The 22,096-nt window shown below is 37.4% G+C and overlaps 1 protein-coding gene and 1 long non-coding RNA gene across 2 annotated transcripts; one reads left to right on the forward strand and one right to left on the reverse strand.

Moving 5' to 3' along the window:
• Positions 1–678: 678 nt before the first annotated feature.
• Positions 679–15,623, reverse strand: LOC123879331. Its single transcript, XM_045926976.1, has 5 exons — positions 15,486–15,623; positions 12,098–12,200; positions 5,573–5,671; positions 2,324–3,871; positions 679–2,185 (listed from the first exon to the last, which is right to left on the reverse strand). Exons 1-5 carry the CDS (start codon positions 15,621–15,623, stop codon positions 747–749), a joined length of 3,327 nt encoding a protein of 1,108 aa, XP_045782932.1. The 3' UTR covers positions 679–746.
• Positions 6,881–7,750, forward strand: LOC123879378. The gene is made up of 2 exons (XR_006798988.1): positions 6,881–7,150; positions 7,419–7,750. It is a non-coding gene; the product is annotated as an uncharacterized LOC123879378 (long non-coding RNA).
• Positions 15,624–22,096: the final 6,473 nt, after the last annotated feature.

A 22,096-nucleotide genomic window follows, 5' to 3' on the forward strand; every position in this document is an offset into this window, starting at 1 on the left:
TAAGCCTCCGCTGTCCGTCCATCCGTCCGTCTGTCTGTCTGTCAGCGGGCTGTATCTCATGAATCATAACAGCTAGAGAGTTAAAATTTTCAGTGTGTATTTCTACTGTCGCTATAACAACAAATAATAAAAATTTCAAAGTGCCATTAAAATTAAGAAGATTATTATACCTTGTACGGAACCTTTCGGTTGCGAGTCCAACTTGCACTTGACCGATTAAACAAATCGGTTAAATATGCTGAAGTCCAAGAGTTATTATAATGCGAAAAAGTAATATTTTATTTATAAGAAAAAATAACTGCATACCTGCATATGCACTAAAATGCAACTGTTTCGATAAGGCTGTGTCTCCACGCAATATATGCTCGACGAGCAAGCTCGATATGAGGTATAGCCACATAATTCAGGTAGTCACCTACGAAGCAAAAATTGGTTGTCTGTAAAGTCGGTTTACTGACGATAGTTGAACGTGACAACAAAGGCCGATTGTGCTTCTTTGTCGCTCGTTCCGCGCTCTCGCTTGCACTTCAAGCCTTACATGGAACGCCTCAGAGCGAGGTAACGCCGCATGAAACATGTTTTTTCGTGCGTGCAGCCGGCTCTATCGAATTATAAGACGTTGTCACGTCAAAAACTCTAAGTAGGTAGGTACTTCTACTATTCTAAATTTTGTGGCAACATCCAAAATCGTCGATCATCTACGTGGAAACTCAGCATAAGACTAGAAACTACATTAACCCTAAAACTCACGATTTCTTAATTTTTTCACCGAACTCCGGCGTTTTATCATATTCCTCATCGTTCTCACTTTCACTAATAGATGTCGCTACCGAAATTTCCGTAACTTGTTCCTGTTTTTCCGAATTCTTTTCATTCTCACCGAAGTATACCGCTACATCGTTGTCTTCTACATCTTGAACGCGTTCGACATTTTCGACATTTGGGGGAGGAACTACTATTGTATGGGTCACGGAATTATCGGCCCTTAAATCGCAGTCATGTGGAATATCACCCCTGTGATAATATTCCTCTTTGTGCTCGTTAGTCCTCACATCTTCATTGGAACTTTGTACTTCTTGGTCTTTCTGATTATTCTTCTTGGTTCGATCTACTGGTTCGTATCCCGCAGGCAAAACTAGACCGTCCTGAGAATTTTCGAAACCAGAAGTTTGATAGTTAAAACTGTTCGATTGAGAGTTTGAGTAATTTATTTGATTATTACTCTGCTGTGCATTCGATTGGTAAAGAGTGTTTTGTTGATTTGAGTATTGGTTTTGATTATTTTGTTGCACTTTTGAGTATGTATTCTGATTTTGGTCTATGTTGTTTTTAACTTGGTTGTTTTGTGGTTGTTCTATAGCTTGTAATATACTTTGTAATAGACCTTCTGATAACAATTGTTCGTGAGGTATTGATGGGCCATCTTTGCTATCCTGAGAAGATTGTATTTGTACTGAATAAGTTGCCTGGCCATTATTATTTTGATCAATTTGTATTTGACCATTAACCTTGTTTAAATTCTGACTGGTAGATACAATCTTTTGTTGTAACAGCTTAGCTTCTTCACTTAAATTCTTTATTTTCTCCGAAGTTTGATATATTTGATCCGATATCGAGTTTTGCTTGTATCTATCTTTCAAGTTTTGCAACGATTTTCCTTTTTGTATACTATTTTTAATAGTTTTATCGTTTTCTATTGAATTCGCTAATACAGTTTCGACTTGAGTGTGAGATGCGGTTGCTAAATCTTTATTAGAATTATAGTTGGTTGAATCACTATTCAAATTATTTTGAGATGATTCGAAATTCTGATTTTTATGTAAAGTCAAGCCTAAAGTACTTAAGCTTGCTGCATATTTCGATGCTAGATCTGAAGGTATCTTTTCACCGTTCCGAGCTGCTCTTAAAATAGCTTCGTGATATGGACAATGTTTTAAGATGGCAGCCGCTTCCAAATTGGACAGGTTAGCTAGTATCATGCCATCTATAGTTGCTGCTACAGCATTGCTAGTCGAGCCAGAAGCAGTATGATCACCTACAGTTAGTAGCGGTGCTGCGTATGAGTCTATGGGAGAACCGTATAAGTTGCTAGGCTGTGCTTGCTGGATTTGCTGGAAGTTTATCGATTGACCTGAATGAGGTAGACTGTACAAATTTGATGGTTCTATAGATAATGAAATTCCATGTAAATGATTCTGTTGTTGGGATATTCCATTATTTTCTTGATGTTGTTGGAATGATATTCCATTGTGTTCTTGATGTTGTTGGAATGATATTCCGTTGTGTTCATGATGTTGTTGGTGTGATATTTCGTTATGATCATGATGTCCATGTTGGTTCAACTCTTTCACATCTCGTATCGGTGGAGGTAAATATATTGGACCAGATTTTATATGATCGATAGCGTGGGTATCCTTATGGTGAGATAGATGTCCGATTTGTTGAATCAAACCGTCTGGGACAGAGTCCCTGAATTTTATTGGATGTTTTGGATGGTGTCCGCCTGTATGGATGGAATGACCTCCTCCTGAAAAGGTTCCGTACGGAATTGGTAGGTTAGCTGGTAGAGGTTTTGGAGGTGCCCCGTATTGGCTACCTGGTGGAACTCCATAGACACCAGATGGTGGGATCAGACCTTTAGCACCTTGTTGTCTATGAGATGGAGGGTATGGTCCGTTAGATAAAGATTCTATTGGCGGAGGTCCGTAAGTGTCAAATTGTACCTTTTCTGGTATTGAATTTTGTACAAATCCTAAATCATCGTGGCCATTATTGTTTTCTGTGAAATGAGCTTCGAATACGGTCTTAGATTGATCGATATGGTTGGAATCTCCACCAACTATAGCGTTTAAGTCAATATTAGCTAATGCATCTTGGTGAACTGTTGAGTATCCTTCAGATATTTGTGCCCCTGAGTTGAATTGATGGTGGTCCAAGTTAGGTAGCGAGTGTCCATCAAGGTTTATTGTGACCTCTTGGACATTAGGTGGTGGAGGAGGTGGTGGACCATACTGATCTAAGGCTTCTATGTGTCCTGTTTCAATAACTGCTTGAGAGACTCCTGGAATTGGTTTCCAACCATCATATAAAACATGGGGTGGTGTTGGGGGAGCTGGAATACCAGGGTGAGGAGGCCTAGGGTTAGGATCTGGCTGTGGAGGTCCATAATGCCCAACACTTTCAAAATCTTGCACTACAACTTGGTCGTTAGGACCAATTGGCCCTAAAGAATGACCCGGTGGCCCATATGTATCTGATGGTATTGGGAATTTCGGTTTCAAATTGCCTGGTAAACTAGTTATGGGTGTTCCGTAAATCGGAGCTGGTAAATTCACTCCTAAATCAATATTTGTCCCAATACTGGTTCCAACACTGGTTTCCAAGCTCCCGAAGTTTGTGCCGATACTGCTGATTGGACCAATGTGTCCGAAACTTGATCCAATCGTTCCAAAGTTTTGTGGGAAATCTAGTGGTATGTTTTGATTTAGTAGCGGTGGTCCATAATTTATTTTAGGGGGTCCATAAATGGGTTTTGGAGGTCCGTAAATTGGTTTGGGGGGACCGTATACGGGTTTGGGGAAGGAGAATTTTGGAGGTTTGAATGGTGCACCATAATTTGGTTTTGGAGGTCCATAGGTCTTCTTTGGTGGACCGTATATAGGTTTTGGAGGGCCGTAAGACTGCTTTGGTGGGTGGAATTTTGGTGGGCCGTAGGAAGGTTTTGGTTTGCCGATGGGCGGTGGAGGTCCCTCGTAGTTCTGGCTGGGGAAGACCACTGGTTGAGGAGGTCCGTACGCTCCAGGGGGTGTTTCTAAGAAGATTGTGGTCTCTGGTACTCCGTATACTGGGGTTGGAAACTGCAGCTCTTGAACTGGGGAGAAAGAAAGTTAATGTTAATAAAAGACTATATTCTGTAAGGTTACTTTTAAAAATTGATTTGAATTGTCATACAATCTGTTACTAGGAGGCCAACAAGATTGAACTTGCATAAATACGGGTGTTTTGAAGGTTTTAGTTCAGTCTCCTTCCGAGATTCGGAGCGATATCGCATATTTTCGGTATTTGGATTGTGAACTGTATAATTAGATGTTGTGATAGCAATCACGCTCTAATTAAATTATTTATTTTGGCATTAGTTTGTTTAGATTAAGACTCTCGGATTACCTTTACACATTGAACTTGTGTTTTTTGTGTTGGTAAATGAGAGGACATTCCAATAATTCCATAAAAATAATTAAATAATACCTGCTTTTCTGAGTGACGCCAATAATTCAGAAGCGGGACGTGTCTCACGTTGCCTTAATTTCGCTTTGGTATCTTTTTGTAAACAACCCACATTTGATTAAATTTTATGAGTTTGATTTGGTGATTAAAATTTTTACTTTTTTTTTAAAGAATTTAGTCTTTTGTGAAGTGGAAAGTAACTTGCAGTAAGTAATTCAGATTTCGTGTACATCGAATGAGAGGTTAGTCGTTTGGATTTATTATTGATTTGATATTAAAACTGATAGTTCGGCAGTTCATGGATAAGTTTTAATGATTTGACGGAGGGCAGGATAGCCCATGATTTGGATTTGACTTAGGGCAGGGAAGCCCGCGACTGACATGACAAGATTGATTAGAAACACGAGGACGTGTTAAATTCAGGACGGCCGAACTGTAAGGTTACTTTTAAAAATTGATTTGAATTGTCATACAATCTGTTACTAGGAGGCCAACAAGATTGAACTTGCATAAATACGGGTGTTTTGAAGGTTTTAGTTCAGTCTCCTTCCGAGATTCGGAGCGATATCGCATATTTTCGGTATTTGGATTGTGAACTGTATAATTAGATGTTGTGATAGCAATCACGCTCTAATTAAATTATTTATTTTGGCATTAGTTTGTTTAGATTAAGACTCTCGGATTACCTTTACACATTGAACTTGTGTTTTTTGTGTTGGTAAATGAGAGGACATTCCAATAATTCCATAAAAATAATTAAATAATACCTGCTTTTCTGAGTGACGCCAATAATTCATAGTATGACCAATTTGTGAGGGTAAGTTTCTCATAGCTTTTCTGAATAAAAAAACTTTTGGGGCTGTATTTGAACACGAGGTTTCTATTGCTATATCTATAGGTAGATTTTTAGGGTTCCGTACCTCAAAAGTAAAAATGGAACCCTTATAGGATCACTTTGTTGTCTGTCTGTCTGTCAGGAAACCTATAGGGTACTTCCCGTTGACCTAGAATCATGAAATTCGGCAGGTAGGTAGGTCTTATAACACAAGTACCTACAGGAATAAATCAGAAAACCGCGAATTTGTGGTTACGTACATCATTAAAAAATTAAAATGAGTTTCAATTTTCAAAGTAAGATAACTATACCAAGTGGGATATCATATTATGAAAGGGCTTTACTTGTACATTTAAAAACAGATTTTTATTTATTTTTATGTATAACAGTTCCCGAGTACAGAACCCTCAGTGCGCGAGTCTGATTCGCGGTTTTTTTCTCTTTTTTTGGGTTGCGGGGTTCAAACCCCACACTAAGTTATGATTGAATGATTGATGAATTGATTTCACTCACCAATATTAGGTATGTTCAAGGGTGGTCCGTACGCGTCCGCTGGTAGAGGTTCGCCGTAAGAGTTGGACAGCCCAGCCTCCCTCTTCTGAGTTTGTGCCCCTGAAACATGTGTTAAGATGTTTTGAAGTACAATTGTTTGACAAAAACACATAGACGATACTGCATCAGTTAGGAGATAATTATATAGATCTCTTGATGTAAAAATCAGAATCTATAACTATATACAGGTTGTTTGGTAATTAGTATATAATGACGACACGTACCCATGCTACTTTGATCTGATAAATACAATGCTGAAGTAAAATGAAATAAAATTATAAAAATTTTCCATACAAAATTTAAATTTTTTTTTGACCCAGTTTTCATGGGCCTAACGTGCCCTAACTCACTGAGATCGTTGGCCATCTTTAGATAGGCCGAGGCCAACGATCTCAGTGAGTTAGGGCACATAAGGGCCATGAAAACTGGGTCATAAAAAAAATTTAAATTTTGTATGGTAATTTTTATAATTTTATTTCGTCATTTTACTTCAGCATTGTGTTTATCAGATCAAAGTAGCATGGGTACGTGTCGTCATTATATACTAATTATTAAACACCCTGTATAAAAGGAAAAGCTAACTAGCTGACTGATCTATCAACGCACAGCTCAAACTATTCGGGCTGTTTGAAAGAAAGAAAGAAAGAAAGAAAGAAAAACTGTTTATTTGGTACCAACAATAACTTAAAATAAATAAAATAAGAAATGGGACGCGTGGTGTGTGGTGCGTGGTGTTTGGCAGACAGATAGCTATTATAACGTACTCGTAGACATCGCTGAGAAAGGATTTTTGAAAATTCAACCCCGAAAGGGGAATAATAGGGTTCTGAAAATTGTTTAGTCGACGCGGACGAAGTCGCAGACATAAGCTAGTATAATCTATACTAATATTATAAATGCGAAAGTGTGTCTGTCTGTCTGTCTGCTACGTTTTCACGGCCCAACCGCTGAACTGATTTTAATTAAATTTGGTACAGACTTGGGGTACATTCTGGGAAGGACATAGGCTACTTTTTATCCCGGAAAATCGGAGAGTTCCTACAGGATTAAGAAAAACGAAATCCACGCGGGCGAAGCCGCGGGCATCTTCTAGTATAAGAATAATTCATTGAATGAACTTGCAAACTTAATTAGTTACTTAATTAGTTTTTAAGCATCATAATTGTCTACTTACAAAGTGAGTCCTGGTTCCTCTTAATAAAGATTTATTTTATATTATATTATTATTATTAATTAATCCATACTTACTATAAGTATTATAAGTAAGGTCGACCGGGGTTAATGTGTTCTCGGGGCTATGGTGTTTTGTCTATATTTTTGGCCTTTATTTCGTTATATGTGATTTACGCCATCTATTAAAGAGTAGAGAAACTATTTGGTTACGAACTTACGCAATGACGACATCTCTAATATTACTACTTTACCGATACGGCCATTTTTTCAGAGTCGTCAGTTATTTGGCTAGATTGACGTTGTGCGTGTAATTTACAAATTCGCTTTTTAAAATTAAAACTGTGGATGATGTGAATTTATTTTAAGGTAAGTTGAAGCATAATAAACTGTTTTTTCATATTCCATAATTGTTTTATCATTTTATATACATTTTATGGAGATAAACTTGTAGCTACATTAGCCCCTGTAGTTTTGTAGCTAGGGGTTAAAGTAACTTTATCGATAGTTACAATAACCCCTTGATTTTGACTATGAAGTTGAGAATCACTAGTGATGATAAATTTTAAGTCGATAAATAGGTATGAAGATACTGCATTTTACGTTAAAATTGTATTTAAATGAAGGCTTGTTTTAGATGGTGCGTCACTATAAGCGAAAAACTAATGATTCATATTCTCAAGAGTCACTCCAAAAAGCCGTAGAAATGGTCAAAACAAAAGAAATGAGCACATACAAGGCTGCTGCAATATTTGGCGTACCTCGATCAACTATACTAGCCCGAGTAAAGGGACATCGTGGTGCGAAATATGATCATCGTGGTAGACCAACTACATTCACGGCGTCTATTGAAAAAAACATAGCTGGAGTTCTACATACTATGGAGCAGTGTGGGTTTGGTTTGACAAAAAGAGAAGTTATTGGGCTAGTAGGCCAATATGTGACTCGGAACAACATCAGCACTACTTTTAAAAATAGTTTACCTGGAGATGACTGGTTTGTGGGGTTTACCAGAAGAAATAAGCTTTCCCTTAAAAAACTCCGAGCAGTCGAAATTGCTCGTAAAAAAGCTGCCAATCCATTTGAAATCCAAAAATTTTACGATTTGTTGGAAGAGACAATCGTGAAAATAGGAGTAGTACCAAGTCGAATATACAATCTCGACGAAACGAGTTTCAGTCTCGATCCATCAAAAAGTAAAATCGTAGGAGTACAGGGATATTCGTGCACAAGAACGACAAGTACACCTGGACGTGAAAATATCACCGTGCTATTGGGAGCTAATGCATGTGGTGAGAAAATTCCACCTTTAATTATATTTAAAGGAACCTATCTCTGGAATACTTGGTTATATGAAGATGAAAATAATACCACGTATGCAGCCACCCGTAAAGGTTGGATGGAAACGCCAGTTTTTGAAAGCTATTTTGATAACGTTATCATCCCGACACTATGTACGAAACAAGAGCCCTTGCTTATAATTTATGATGGCCACTCTACGCACTTGGACATAAATATTATTGAAAAAGCTGCAGCTAACAACATAACTATAATCAAGCTACCACCTCATACATCGCACATCTTACTACCACTCGATATCAGTACAATGAAATCTATGAAAGACCGATGGGACAAATATTTGGTGCAATGGCAAAGGAAGAATATTGGCAAAAAAATCCCTAAAAGCGAATTCTCACGTATTATGACCGAAGTGTGGAATGAACTAGAGCCTGACATTATAATTAACGGATTTCGTAAAGCAGGTGTATGGCCAATCGATCGCCACCAAGTTTCACAGGACAAATATGATCAATTAGTTTTGAAAAGATGGAAAAATCAGAAGAAATCAAATGAAAATACTAATGAACAAGTAAGCCTAGGTAAAAATAATGAAAAAGAAAAAACAAAAGAGGATTTAACATACCAGAAAGAAAGTATAATCTTGGAAAACAATAGTGAAGAAAGTAAAGAGAACTCAGATGATAAAGAAACAGAGGAGAAAAATGCAAATCATTGTGCAATTGTAAAGAATCCCGGAATTTACAAATTACAATTACCACAAAAAATTTCAAACGAAAACTGTTATACAGAAAAAGTTGAAATTTTAAAAGATGAAATAATAAGAACACCAAATTCACAAAATTCAATCACAATCGAGCCAACTCGTGCTATAGTCAACCAGTATAAACCCAATAAAATCGAAGAATCTACTATTAATACTACTGTTACTTTTGAAGAATTGGTGTTGCAAACTATTTCTCGAGGAGACCAAAACACACATATAAAAAAGAAAAGAATCGGGAGAGGTGCAGAAGTAATTACTCATAAAGAAGCTATTGCTAGAATAAAAAAGGAAAAAGAGACGAAACTTGCCAAATCCATGAATAAGAAAAAGAGAAACTCTAATACCACTGCCACTAGAAACATAAGAAAAAGGAGTACAAAAAACAAAGAAAATAAAAAATCCAAGAAAAAGACAAAGAAAATAAATAAGGATGAAACAAGTAATAGTGATATAGAAATGAGTATACATAGCGATTCGGATCTTTTGGATTTGCAATCTGATTTTGAAAATGAAGTGATTATAATGGAATGTATAGAAAACAAAGAACTCGAAGAAAACCAGATAGTGACAAATATGATAAGTCAAATAGATCTTGAGAAATTTGAAAGTAGCCAGGTTGGTTGCCAAACAAATAAGAAAATGATGGTTAATAATATTGATGACGAACAATATGTGAGAGGTCATAGCATTAAAGAAAACAATGCGGAAATTATGATAAATGTACAGTCCAAGGGAGTTTTAGGAGGTCAAGACATACAAGATGGGTATGATGAGGCTAACGGTGGTATATGTTTGGGTGAGATTAAGAAAAAACTTTCAGAAAGCAAGGATATGAAACAGGTTAAAGAAAACCCAAGAAACATTAAAGTGACCATGTTGTCAGAAGTAAGGGACACAGCAGATAATCATCCATTTTTGGTCTACCACAAATACGATCCTCCTAAATCAATAGAAGAATACTCTCATTCAATTCTCAGGAAGCAGAATTTTAATACACCCAATAAAAAAAATCCAAAACTCGATATCGGATGATTATTTTGCAGCAGGTTGTAGTAAAGAACCAGAAAAAACCACCTTTATTTCATATAGTATAAATGACGATATTATAGTAAGATATATATTTAAGAAGAAAGTAAAGTATTTTGTGGGAAAAATAATCTCTAAACTAGGAAACAAATATGAAGTATCCTTTTGTGTCCAACACGGAAAGAATGACAGCACGATATTTAGGAAACCAAAGAAAATGGATATTGATACCATAGATGAAGAGATGATTGTGAAACCAGTTCAATTAATAGCTTTGAATCAGCAAGAATCAGATTTTGCTTTCTTTGACGATGATGATTTGGTATATTTTGATTGTTAGTTGGAAAATATTAAACTTAATTAGATTTTCAATTAATAAGTAAAATATTAAGCTTAATATTTGTGTGATTTGAATACTAGATATATTGATAATTACTATAGCATTTATATAAGTGATATTTATTATAAACATAAATGTATGACGGATTGTTTGCCGGAGCATGCACGACTAGTATCAAACTCTGCGACCCACGCGGGTTGTGAAACGCAAGGCACGCCATGAAGGGGGCTAAGGTTATGGGTTTGGTAGCTCCAGATCATCTTGCGACTGTTCCTGCAGATCTTCGTGCAGGCACCGTCACCGTAGTGCAGGTGTGCAGAACTATTTGTAAGTATCCTATTCCAAGGATGATGGTGTTGTCTTAGTATTAAAAAGTGGTTTCCACACTGTATGGTTTCAATCGTGACAACAGATGCTGCCCTCAGCGTGGAAACCACTATTTTACGCTAAGACAACGCCATCATCCTTGGAACAGGAATCCATTAGTTCCGTGTTCCTGGACTACGGTGACAGTACCAGTGACGAAGATCTGCAGGAACCGTCAGAAGATGATCTTGAGTCACCTTCCCTCCAACTTCAGCTGCTCTCACAGCATGCCTCACGTATCGTAACCAGCGCGTTTTGCAGTCATCTGGTAGCGCGTCACGAGTAGAAGCCCATTGAAAAAGGAACAAACGAGTGAGTTTAACCGTCATACATTTATATTTATAATATTATAGAATTTCTTATCCAGATGAAGAAGACTTTATTTTGTTTTATAAAAATGTGCTTTGACTTTTGAAAAGATTAATTTGATAAATTATTACTATAAATAAACTTGTCGATAGTCAATTTCACATCACTAAATTGAACCTGAATAGCTACAATTGCCCCAAATATGATTAAAACTTTTATTTTTGCACTTTGATTCTTATTTATAGAACCTGAAGGTACAAAATTAATTCATTTTTATAATTTTTGACAATATTTTGGTGTCGGTCAAGCAGAGACTTTTTAAATTTGGCTGTAATTGTGAATTGCTACAATAGCCCCAAAAACGGGGTATTTGTAACTAGTACGTACAACCTCCAGTATTTCCCAAATATATTGTTTATAAAAAGTCTTTTTGAAGTTGTGTTTACACAAAATATGAGGATGAGAAACGCTTCAAAATATCCCACATTTAAAGAACTAATATAATATACCTTAACCTATTTTTTTTTATGTCAAAGCAACTGAATGCTGAATTTAGCTTACAATAACCCCGAGCGACCTATCTGTCTGGTACCTTTTCGCGGCCCAACGGTTTAACCGATTCTGACGAAATTTGGTATAGAGTTAGCCTAGTTTATATCCCGGGGATGGACATAGGCTACTTTTTATCCCGAAAAATCAGAGAGTTCCCACGGGATTGCTAAAGATCCATCCGATTTGTATGAAATTTGGTGCCGAGGTAGCTTGCGTTCCTGGTATTGACATAGGCAACTTTTTATCCCGGAAAATTAAACAGTTCCTACGGGATCCTTAAAAAGCAGACGAAGTCGCGGGCATCCTCTAGTTAATACTAAATAATGTCAAACGATGGGGCAGACGTGTTCTGGAGTGGAGACCGCGTACCGGTAAGCGCAGTGTGGGACGACCTCCAGCCCGCCGGACCGATGACCTGAAGGTGGCGGGGAGCGGGTGGATGAGGAAGGCGGAGGACCGTGTGTGGTGGCGCGCTCTTGGAAAGGCCTATGTCCAGCCATGGACGCATACAGGCTGATGGAATGGAGAATGTCTCAATTCATAATTTCTTGAAGATGCTTACCCAACCCGAAGAATGGTCTAGGTCTATACTATAGGTAGGTACATCTTAGTAGTTCGTATCAGAAACGTTGCACAAAAAAGTTTAGAATGGGTATACCGTTCTGTGTGGCTTCAGCGACCAGGTCCTGGTCCCCATCCTTGCTCTGAGGATTCTCTTCAGCATTCACCACCAGCAGCAGTGTGAAGAGCACCACCACCCACTGGAAATAGAAGAAATACATACCTATTTATTACACTTCATCTTGAAAAAACCGGCCAAGTACGAGTCAGACTCGCGCACTGAGGGTTCCGTACTCGGGTTTTTTTCTAACATTTTGCACGATAAATCAAAAACTATTATAAACAATTATAACCTACAGAGTACTTCCCGTTGACCTAGAATCATAAAATTTGGTGGGTAGACAAGTCTTATAGCACAAGTACAGGAATAAATCTGAAAACCGCAAATTTGTGGTTACATCATTTAAAAAAAAATTAAAATAAGTTTCAATTTTTAAAATAAGATAACTATACCAAGTGGGGTATCATATGAAAGGAATTTACCTGTACATTCTAAAACAGTACATTACAAGTACAAGTGTACATTCTATTTTTATACATAATAGTTTTTGATTTATCGTCCAAAATGTTCAAAAAAAATACTCGAGTACGGAACCCTCGATGCGCGAGTCCGCCTTGCACTTGGCTAGTTTTTGATTTAACGTTCAAAATGTCGTAAAAAATACCCAAGTACGGAACCCTAACTCCGCGAGTCTGACTCGCACTTGACCGGTTTTTATATTATCTGTTCTATATCAAATTAGGTTATTCGAGGTCTGTCGTACTAATTTTGGCGCTGCCATATTGATATTTTTCGAATTTGCCGCGCTTTTCCAGTCTTTGTAATTTAGTTTAATGAATTCAAAGAACAGTTTTGCATGCCTGATTATATAAGGTGAAACATTTCTACTGGACAATATGTAGTACTACTTAATAAGATCTTACTGTAAAAAATGTTTCAGCAAATAAAAAACTCTTGAATCTTGAATCTTGAATCTTGAATCTCCTTTCGTTAGCCAGACTCATTTTTAACCCCCGACCCAAAAGAGGGGTGTTATAAGTTTGAAGTGGGTATCTGTGTATCTGTCTGTGGTATCGTAGCTCCTAAACTAATGAACCGATTTTAATTTAGTTTTTTTTTTTGTTTGAAAGGTGGCTTGATCGAGAATGTTCTTAGCTATAATCCAAGAAAATCGGTTCAGCCGTTTGGAAGTTATCAGCTCTTTTCTAGTAACCTTCACTTGATTTAACATAATTATCGTAAACTTTCTACTGCATGTTAACAAGCAACTAGTGAGATGAGCAATGCATCGATATGTCGGTTCCCATCACTATGAACTGGTTCACCCGGGGTCGGGCGTGCGAAATGTGAGAGTACTAACTACATTGTCTATCCGATCTTTTTGTGGACGATGACCTGTGAACTTTATTCTATAATGTAGGTATTTATTATGTACTGTGTTTGCTTCCCGTGTTTTTGTGCGCATACCATGGATTCATGGTAATCTAATGTCGGATAGAAACAGGCGTTACTTTGCGGAAGTCCATGATATACAAGGAACCAAAAGCTTAATCCAGACTAATATTATAAATGCGAAAGTGTGTCTGTCTGTCTGCTACGTTTTTCAGGCCGAACAGTTTAACCGATTCTGACGTTTGGTACAGAGTTAGCTTAAATATCCCGAGGACGGACTTAGACTACTTTTTATCCCGGAAAATCAAAGATTTCCCACGGGATCAGTAAAGACCCGTCCGCTCAACCGATTCGTATGAAATTTGGCACCGAGATGCTTGCGTCCCTGTAGTTGACATAGGCATTTTATCCCGGAAAATCAATGAGTTCCTACAGGATTAAAAAAACCCGAAATCCACGCGGGCGAAGATATAATCCAAGAAAAAAGGTTCAGCCGTTTGAAAGTTATCCGCTCTTTTCTAGTTACTGTAACCTTCACTTGCCGGGGTGTTATAAATTTTTTATTTACACTTACTTATTTAATTATCAACTTAAATGAACTCACTTTTTGCAGTAATTAAATTCCAGAATACATTAAATACAGTCATTGCTTCCGAGTGGGCAAAAACTGTGAGTGTGAGAATGCTATGAGACAATTCAATACAGATCAGTAGACAATGACGCGACAATTATAGAATCATATCTGGGATTCCGGAACGAGTGATGGGAACTTGATTTATCGATAATTAATTAATCAATTAAGTGGCTGGATGAGGAAGGCTGAGGACCGGGTGTGGTGGCGCTCTATAGGGAAGGCCTATGTCCAACAGTGGATGTCCACAGGCTGATGATAATGATGAATTAATCAATATCCAATAAATAAAATCTATAAGTACATATTTTAGTTATTCTACTAGCGGATAAAAGACATATCAGAAGAAGAGATAATCAAAACATAACCACTTTTACTTTTAACATACACCACGATTACATACGCCACGATTTACATTTTGCTAACATAATAAATCATGGTTTGAAAGGCAACAGATTAACGGGAGATGATCGTTTTCACATGATTTACGAGATGAGTAGATGGATGCCTGCGATTTCGTCCGCGTGGATTTAGTTAGTTTAAGTTAGAACAATAAAAAAACCGGCCAAGTGCGAGTCAGACTCGCGCACTGAGGGTTCCGTACTCGGGTATGTTTTCGTCATTTTGCACGATAAATCAAATACTATATACAATAATACACTAATATTATAAAGGAGAAAATTTGTATGTGTGTGTGTGTGTGTGTGTGTGTGTGTGTGTGTGTGTGTGTGTGTGTGTGTGTGTGTGTGTGTGTGTGTGTGTGTGTGTGTGTGTGTGTGTGTGTGTGTGTGTGTGTGTGTGTGTGTGTGTGTGTGTGTGTGTGTGTGTGAGTGTATATATGTTTGTTACTCCTTCACGCAAAAACTACGGGACGGATTGGGCTGAAATTTAGAATGGAGATAGATTATACCCTGGATTAGCACATAGGCTACTTTTTATCCCGGAAAATCAAAGAGTTCCCACGGGATTTTCGAAAAACCTAAAACCACGCGGGCTAAGTCGCGGGCATCGGCTAGTAGATAATATTTTAATGACTACAATATAAAATAAACACACTTTCGCATTTATAATATAGGTGTTCCCTACCAATTACAATCCGGGTATCTTTAAAACAAGAGTGAATAGGCACCTTCTAGGTAAACGCGTCCCATCTTAGACCACATCATCACTTTCCATCAGGTGTGATTGTGGTCAAGCGCTTACCTATAGTGAATAAAAAAAAAAGGTAGAGAGTACCTAGTGATGTACAGAAATCGTCCAATCACAGTTTTATTATTAGGTACAGATAGGTTTGTATTTCATCATTACAAAACCAAAAATATCTCAAAGCTATCTTACGTATTAAAAAGTGAAACCTACGTTTCGGCGGGAAAGTTGTAAAGCCGGTTGCTATTGACTCACTGCCTCGATCTTGAGTTGTTTATCCATAACGTACTGAACTACGTAACGACGTAACTCTTTAACTCGGAAGATGGTTATGTCCGTTTTGACGAAGTGGGTAGATGCAAGAACGCCTCTCGGCTCTCCAATAAACAGCATATTAGGAAAGGGTTATTTAACCGACTGCGGTAAAGCCAAAAGGAAGGATTATGATTTCAGCAGTCTATGTATGTATGTATGTGTGTATGTTTCTATCCAGATTCTGTGTGTTCCACCGTAGCGCCTAACTAAAGAACTGGGCCGATTTTGATGAATGAGGTGTCAATCGATTCGTCGTAAGGATCCGGGTGACATAGGCTACATTTTATACGCAAAAATTGACCTAACGGATGTTACATGAAAAAAATTGGGGGTCTCCAATTTTTTTTTTTGTTATTGTATCGAGTTGGGTGTCAAATGAAAGAGAAAAAAAATCCGAGTTCATAAATATAAATGTACTACAACATTAAAATATACCAAGCGACAGAAAAACAATTTTACTATAATATTTCAGCGTTTATTAAGATGATGCAGTCTTTAGATGGAAAAGGGTGAACCTGGAAGGGGTATGGCAGTATTTAGGGTTCTTTACCTCAAAAAGATAAAAAGATATGGTTAAACCCTCATTCTGAGATACTCGTGCTGTGTTTAAACCAAGATGGCGAATTAAAAAAAAAAAACAAAAGAAAAATAAAACCGACTTCAAAAACCACAAACACTAAAAAATCCACAAATAAAAAACTAAGTGTGAAGCTCGCTCGACTTCATACATAGGTACATTACACGTGTAGAAACGAAAATTATTTTTTACTTTTTAGTGTTTGTGGTTTTTGAAGTCGATTTTATTTTTCTTTTGAATTTTTTTTATTTTACAATTTTTAGTGGCCCCACTGTACTATAATATTATTATGCTATGCCCAGTTAAAACCCTACTGTTTACTAAGCTATTACACTGATCGCGAGCAATTTACTCTTATCCATTGAGGAGTTCTGTTCTCCATCTCCGAAGATATTCATCAGATCTTCACCAAATTTATATGGGACCACCTGCACAGTATACCCTTTCGAAACAAAAAAAAAATTCCAAATAGGTCCAGCCCGGCTAGCATGGGCAGTAGATAAAAATTATATCCCCGATTATATCCACTGATTTGTATGACATCACTGGATATAATCGGGGGATATAATTTTTATCTACTGGCCATGCTAGCCGGGCAGGAGTCTTTGAGTAATCGGGGAACATACCTACATAAAAAAAAAGATTCCGACGAATTGAGAACCTACTCCTTTTTTTGAAGTCGGTTAAAAAATTAAAAAGTACGTATAGCGGGTCATCTTGTACGATGTTACGGAACCCTTCGTTGCGAGTCCGACACGCCCTTAGCCAGTTTTTTCATAAACAGGTAACTGAGCTTTACAACGAAAGCGGTTGAACTTTTTGTAAAGTATCATTACCGCCCATCTGTGCAGTAGTTAATAACCTGAACAAGCAGGCATTGCCTTAATAACAACCGTGTTGCGTAACTCTTCAACTTTAACTTTTCAAGTCAATTATTAACTTTATTTTTAGTTGGTTATATACCCTTATTTGGTAAAGCTGGATATTTTGCAAGAATAAATTGATGTTTTTTTGGGTTCCGTACCTCAAAAAGAAAATGGAACCCTTACCCTTAAAACCGTGGAGCCGCAGCAGAAATGGCTGAAAACGGCAAGCGGCGCAAGTATGCCTCTCTTATTGAGAGTTACATTTTTGTTCCGTTTTCGTTGCCGTGGAGACCCTGGGCCATGGAGTCTTAGTGGAAAAAATTTTTACGAGACATTTCACCGCGTTTAATAGCCTCATCCGGTGACATAAGGGCTGGCTTATTTTTTGCGCAACGGATCAGCCTGGCTGTCCAGCGCGGAAATGCAGCCAGTATTCTTGGCACCATTCCACGCGGGCATCATTTGTATAGTAATTAGATAAGGCTAGCTTTAAGTTTTATTGTAATATTTTACTAAAAAAAAAAGCATATACCCTTATAGGATAACTTTGATGTCCGTCTGTCTATCAAGACTGTTTTCAGGAACGAGTGGAGGTATTTATCGGCCATCTTCCTGTTCTCCGACAGATTCTCTAGGTGCAATACGTCATTCTGTTTTGATCACATAGAAAAACTCTGCATTATCCCGAAAAATCAAAGAGTTCCCACGGGATTCCCAAAAACCCATTCGCTTAACAGATTTGTATGAAATTTGGTACCGAGGTAGCTTGCGTCCCTGTAATTGACATAGGCATTTTATCCCGGAAAACCAAACAGTTCCCACGGGATCTTCAAATCCTATATCCACGCGGACGAAGTCGCGGGCATCCTCTAGTCTTATATATAAAAATCAATGTTTGTATGTTTGTGTTCTATAGGCGGCTAAACCGCTGATCAGTGTTATGAAACTTTGGTAGGGTGTTCTGAGGGCGCCCGAGATGGTTCCTGAATTAAAAAAACTATATATATATGAATAAAAAAAATCATGTTTGTTTACGGCATTGCAACGCATGCCGGGTACAGCTAGTCTATACTATAATATTATAAAGAGGAAACCTTTGTATTTTTGTATTTTTGTATGTTTGTATTGAATAGGCTCAAAAACTACTGGACCGATTTCAAAATTTCTTTTACCATTACTAAGAGGGATTCTTCCGAATCCGTATAGGCTATATCTTATCCCGGAAAATAGATAGGATTTTTCGTGGTAGTGAAAATTGTGGAGTAAGGCGTCGAAAAAACTGCCGTACGTTAACGATTCTCGCGAACGCTGCCTAAATGGTTAGAGGTGTATGGTTGACTTCTATAGAAAAGTTGTAGAACTCAATAATGCCTACATTATAACCACTTTTCCATAGAACACACGTGCGAGGCCGGGGCGAGTCGCTAGTGTCAAATAAAATGAACAGTCAAATATAGTAATTTGAGCTATGACATGGAACCTGTTGAACTGGGCAGGCCCACGCGACATTCCGCGAGTGAAAGTAGCAGGTGTGAGATCGACATACAGCTGATATTTGATATCCAATATGAATATTGTAGGGGATAATACACTTCCTATGATATAGTCGCGTTGGCCCATGTCACTTGGGTCCAGGCTGAATATCAACGCTGCATTATTTAGCACCGATGACCTGGACCGATGACCTGAAGAAGGTGGCGGGGAGCGGGTGGATGAGGAAGGCGGGGGACCGTGTTTGGTGGCGCGCTCTTGGAAAGGCCTATGTCCAGCAGTGGACGCTTACAGGCTGATAGATGGATGAGATAGATTATTTAGCAGCTCTTAGACATCTTTATTTATTCAAATTCAAATTCAAAATATTTTAATTCAATAAGACTTTTACAAGTTCTTTTGAATCGTCAAAAGCGTCTACCACTGGTTCGGAATGCCTTTCCTACCGAGAAGAACCAGCAAGAAACTCGGCGGTTGCTCTTTTCAAAGATTTACCCAAATAGGTATTAATTAGGTACTTAATCGCGATGTAATTAAATTATTGTAATTATGAGCATAGAAATTAATACATAAATACGAATTATGTATAGAAACATGTAGATATATAACTACACATCTAAGATTATCAATAAAATCCATACTAATATTATAAATGCGAAAGTGTGTCTGTCGGTCTGTCTGCTACGTTTTCACTGCCAACCGCTGAACCGATTTTAATGAAATTTGGTACAGACTTGGGATATATCCCGGGGAAGGACATAGGCTACTTTTTATCCCGGAAAATCAAAGAGTTCCTACAGGATTTTAAAAAACCGAAATCCACGCGGGCGAAGCCGCGGGCATCCTCTAGTAGGTAATATTGTATATTTATATTTTCAGTAATAAAAGGCTTTATTTTAATTTATTACTATGTTACGCTGGATGACTTCCTTCATCAGCAAAACGTGCCGAGAGAGTCAAATAACACCATATACAGAATGCAGACTACACTCGAAGCCTTCGTTACCTACCATCGGTGCGAAACGGACGTGCACACCTATTTTTAATTTTACTTATTATGTACAATTTCATGTAAACCGATCCACAACCAAAAAGCACTTCTACTTTCTCTACCAGCTCTGGCCAGTCGTCCTTATGTAACTAGGTCTTAGACATCTTTATTTATTCAAATTCAAATTCAAAATATTTTAATTCAATTAGACTTTTACAAGTTCTTTTGAATCGTCAAAAGCATCTACCACTGGTTCGGAATGCCTCTCCTACCGAAAAGAACCAGCAAGGAACTCGGCGGTTGCTCTTTTCAAAGATTTACCCAAATAGGTATTAATTAGGTACTTAATCGCGATGTAATTAAATTATTGTAATTATGAGCATAGAAATTAATACATAAATACGAATTATGTATAGAAACATGTAGATATATAACTACACATCTAAGATTATCAACAAAATAGGTAATATTGTATATTTATATTTCCAGTAACAAAAAGGCTTTATTTTAATTTATTACTAGCTGTACCCGGCATGCGTTGCAATGCCGTAAACAAATATGATTTTTTTTAATTTTCATATATATATATATTATATAGTTTTTTTGATCTCAGGCGCCCTCAGAACACCCTACCAAAGTTTCATAACAATCTGATCAGCGGTTTAGCCGCCTATAGAACACAAACATACAAACATTGATTTTTATATGTAAGATAAGATTATAGCATAGACATCTTTATTCCACACACATACAGAAAAACGATACAAAGATACAGAGAAACTGTACATACAAAAGGGTGCAAGGGCGGCCTTATTGCTAAAGCAATCTCTTACAGGCAACGATCGGTGAAAGGATTTTTAATTGGATTAAGCCGGATGATGCAAGAATTAAAAAGTAAAGTTAATAATGTCTTGTGTATGTATGTATAAGGCATATACAGCATTATGCTGATTTGAAACCTTTTTAGGGTTCGATACCTCAAAATGAAAAAAGGAACCCTTATAGGGTCACTTTGTTGTCTGTTTGTCTGTCGGCCTGTTGTGTCTGTCAAGAAAATCTATAGGTACTTCCTGTTGACTTAGAATCATGAAATTTGGCAGGTAGGTAGGTCTTATAACACAAGTATAGGAAACAATTCGGAAACCGTAAATTTGTGGTTACATCACAAGAAAAATTGAAATGTGTTCAGTAACAAATAATAGTATTTTCAATTTTCGAAGTAAGATAACTAACTATACCCAGTGGGGTATCAATCAACATATTAAAGTACATATTCTGTACATTCTAAAACAAATATTCTTTTTTTTTTAATAAAGAATATCAGCCACGTTAAATGACTAATATTCCCCTTTCCCCTCTCCAACTAAGCGTCAGGCTTGTGCTAGGAGTAGGTACGACAATAGTGCAACGGGCGGGGTTTGAACCGTCGACCTTTCGGTTTTCAGTTCACTCCTTTACCGGTTGAGCTATTGAGGCTCTAAATTTATTTTGATGCATACCTAATACTTTTTATTTATCGTGCAAAATGTCGGAAAAATACCCGAGTACGGAACCCTCGGTGCGCGAGCCTGACTTGCACTACTGAGCACGAGTTTTAGGCCTTAGTTACTTCACACACCTTTGAGAACATTATGGAGAGTACTCATGGCATATAGGTTTCCTCACGATGTTTTCCTTCACCGTAACAGCAAGTAATCTATACATGTAATAAAATTGTAGAAAAGTGGTGTCTGTACAGTGGAAATATATTAAAAAAAAGTAGCAGGGGTTGTTACTTGTTATTATATCGATGCCGAACCCGAAATTGTAATTAATTTTTTTTTGTCTGTTTGTCTGTGTGTTTGTGCACGCTAATATCAAAAACGGCTTATTCGATTTAGATACGGTTTTCACTAATATATTGTAGTAAGCTTCACTTAACATATTTTAGTGTTTATTTCATGTCAATCGGTTCATAAATAAAAAAGTTATGTCAATTTAAAGAATCACGGCGAACATTTTTAACGTACAGAGTACGTACTACACGCCTCGCGCCTGAGCGTCCGTGGCTATATAAAGCGCGCTGATTCCACGCGAACGAAGTCGCGGGCACAGCTAGTGTTAAAATATCCAGATACACAATTAAAGTTCCCCGTGTAAACGACGTAATTGTTAATTAATGTTACCACTGTAATGTTGGTAGGTAAGTAATGTTGTAAATGGACATAATAAAATTAACATGTCTACACTGGAACTGCAATCCTTCCTGGTAGGAAAAATTAGCTAGATTACGTCCATTTAGACGAGTTTCCAACTTTGAGAGAATAACTTATAATATGTTCCATTTAAATAATCTTTTGAATTTTGCAAAACGGTCATCTTTTTAAGGTTCCGTACCTCAAAAGGGAAAACGGAACCCTTATAGGATCACTTAGGTACTTGACAGTCTGTTTATCCGTCTGTCCGTCTGTCTTGACTGTTAACAAAACCTATAGGATACTCCCCGTTGACCTAGAATCATGGGCAGGTATTTGGTTGGTCTTTTAGTTGTGTAAAGGAAAAATCCGAAAACCTTAAATTTGTGGCATAACATAAAGTGTTTATGAACAAATAATTACAATTTCCAAAGTAAAATAACTCTACCAAA

Source organism: Maniola jurtina, chromosome 28 (assembly GCF_905333055.1).
Source record: "Maniola jurtina chromosome 28, ilManJurt1.1, whole genome shotgun sequence".
NCBI lineage: Eukaryota > Metazoa > Arthropoda > Insecta > Lepidoptera > Nymphalidae > Maniola > Maniola jurtina.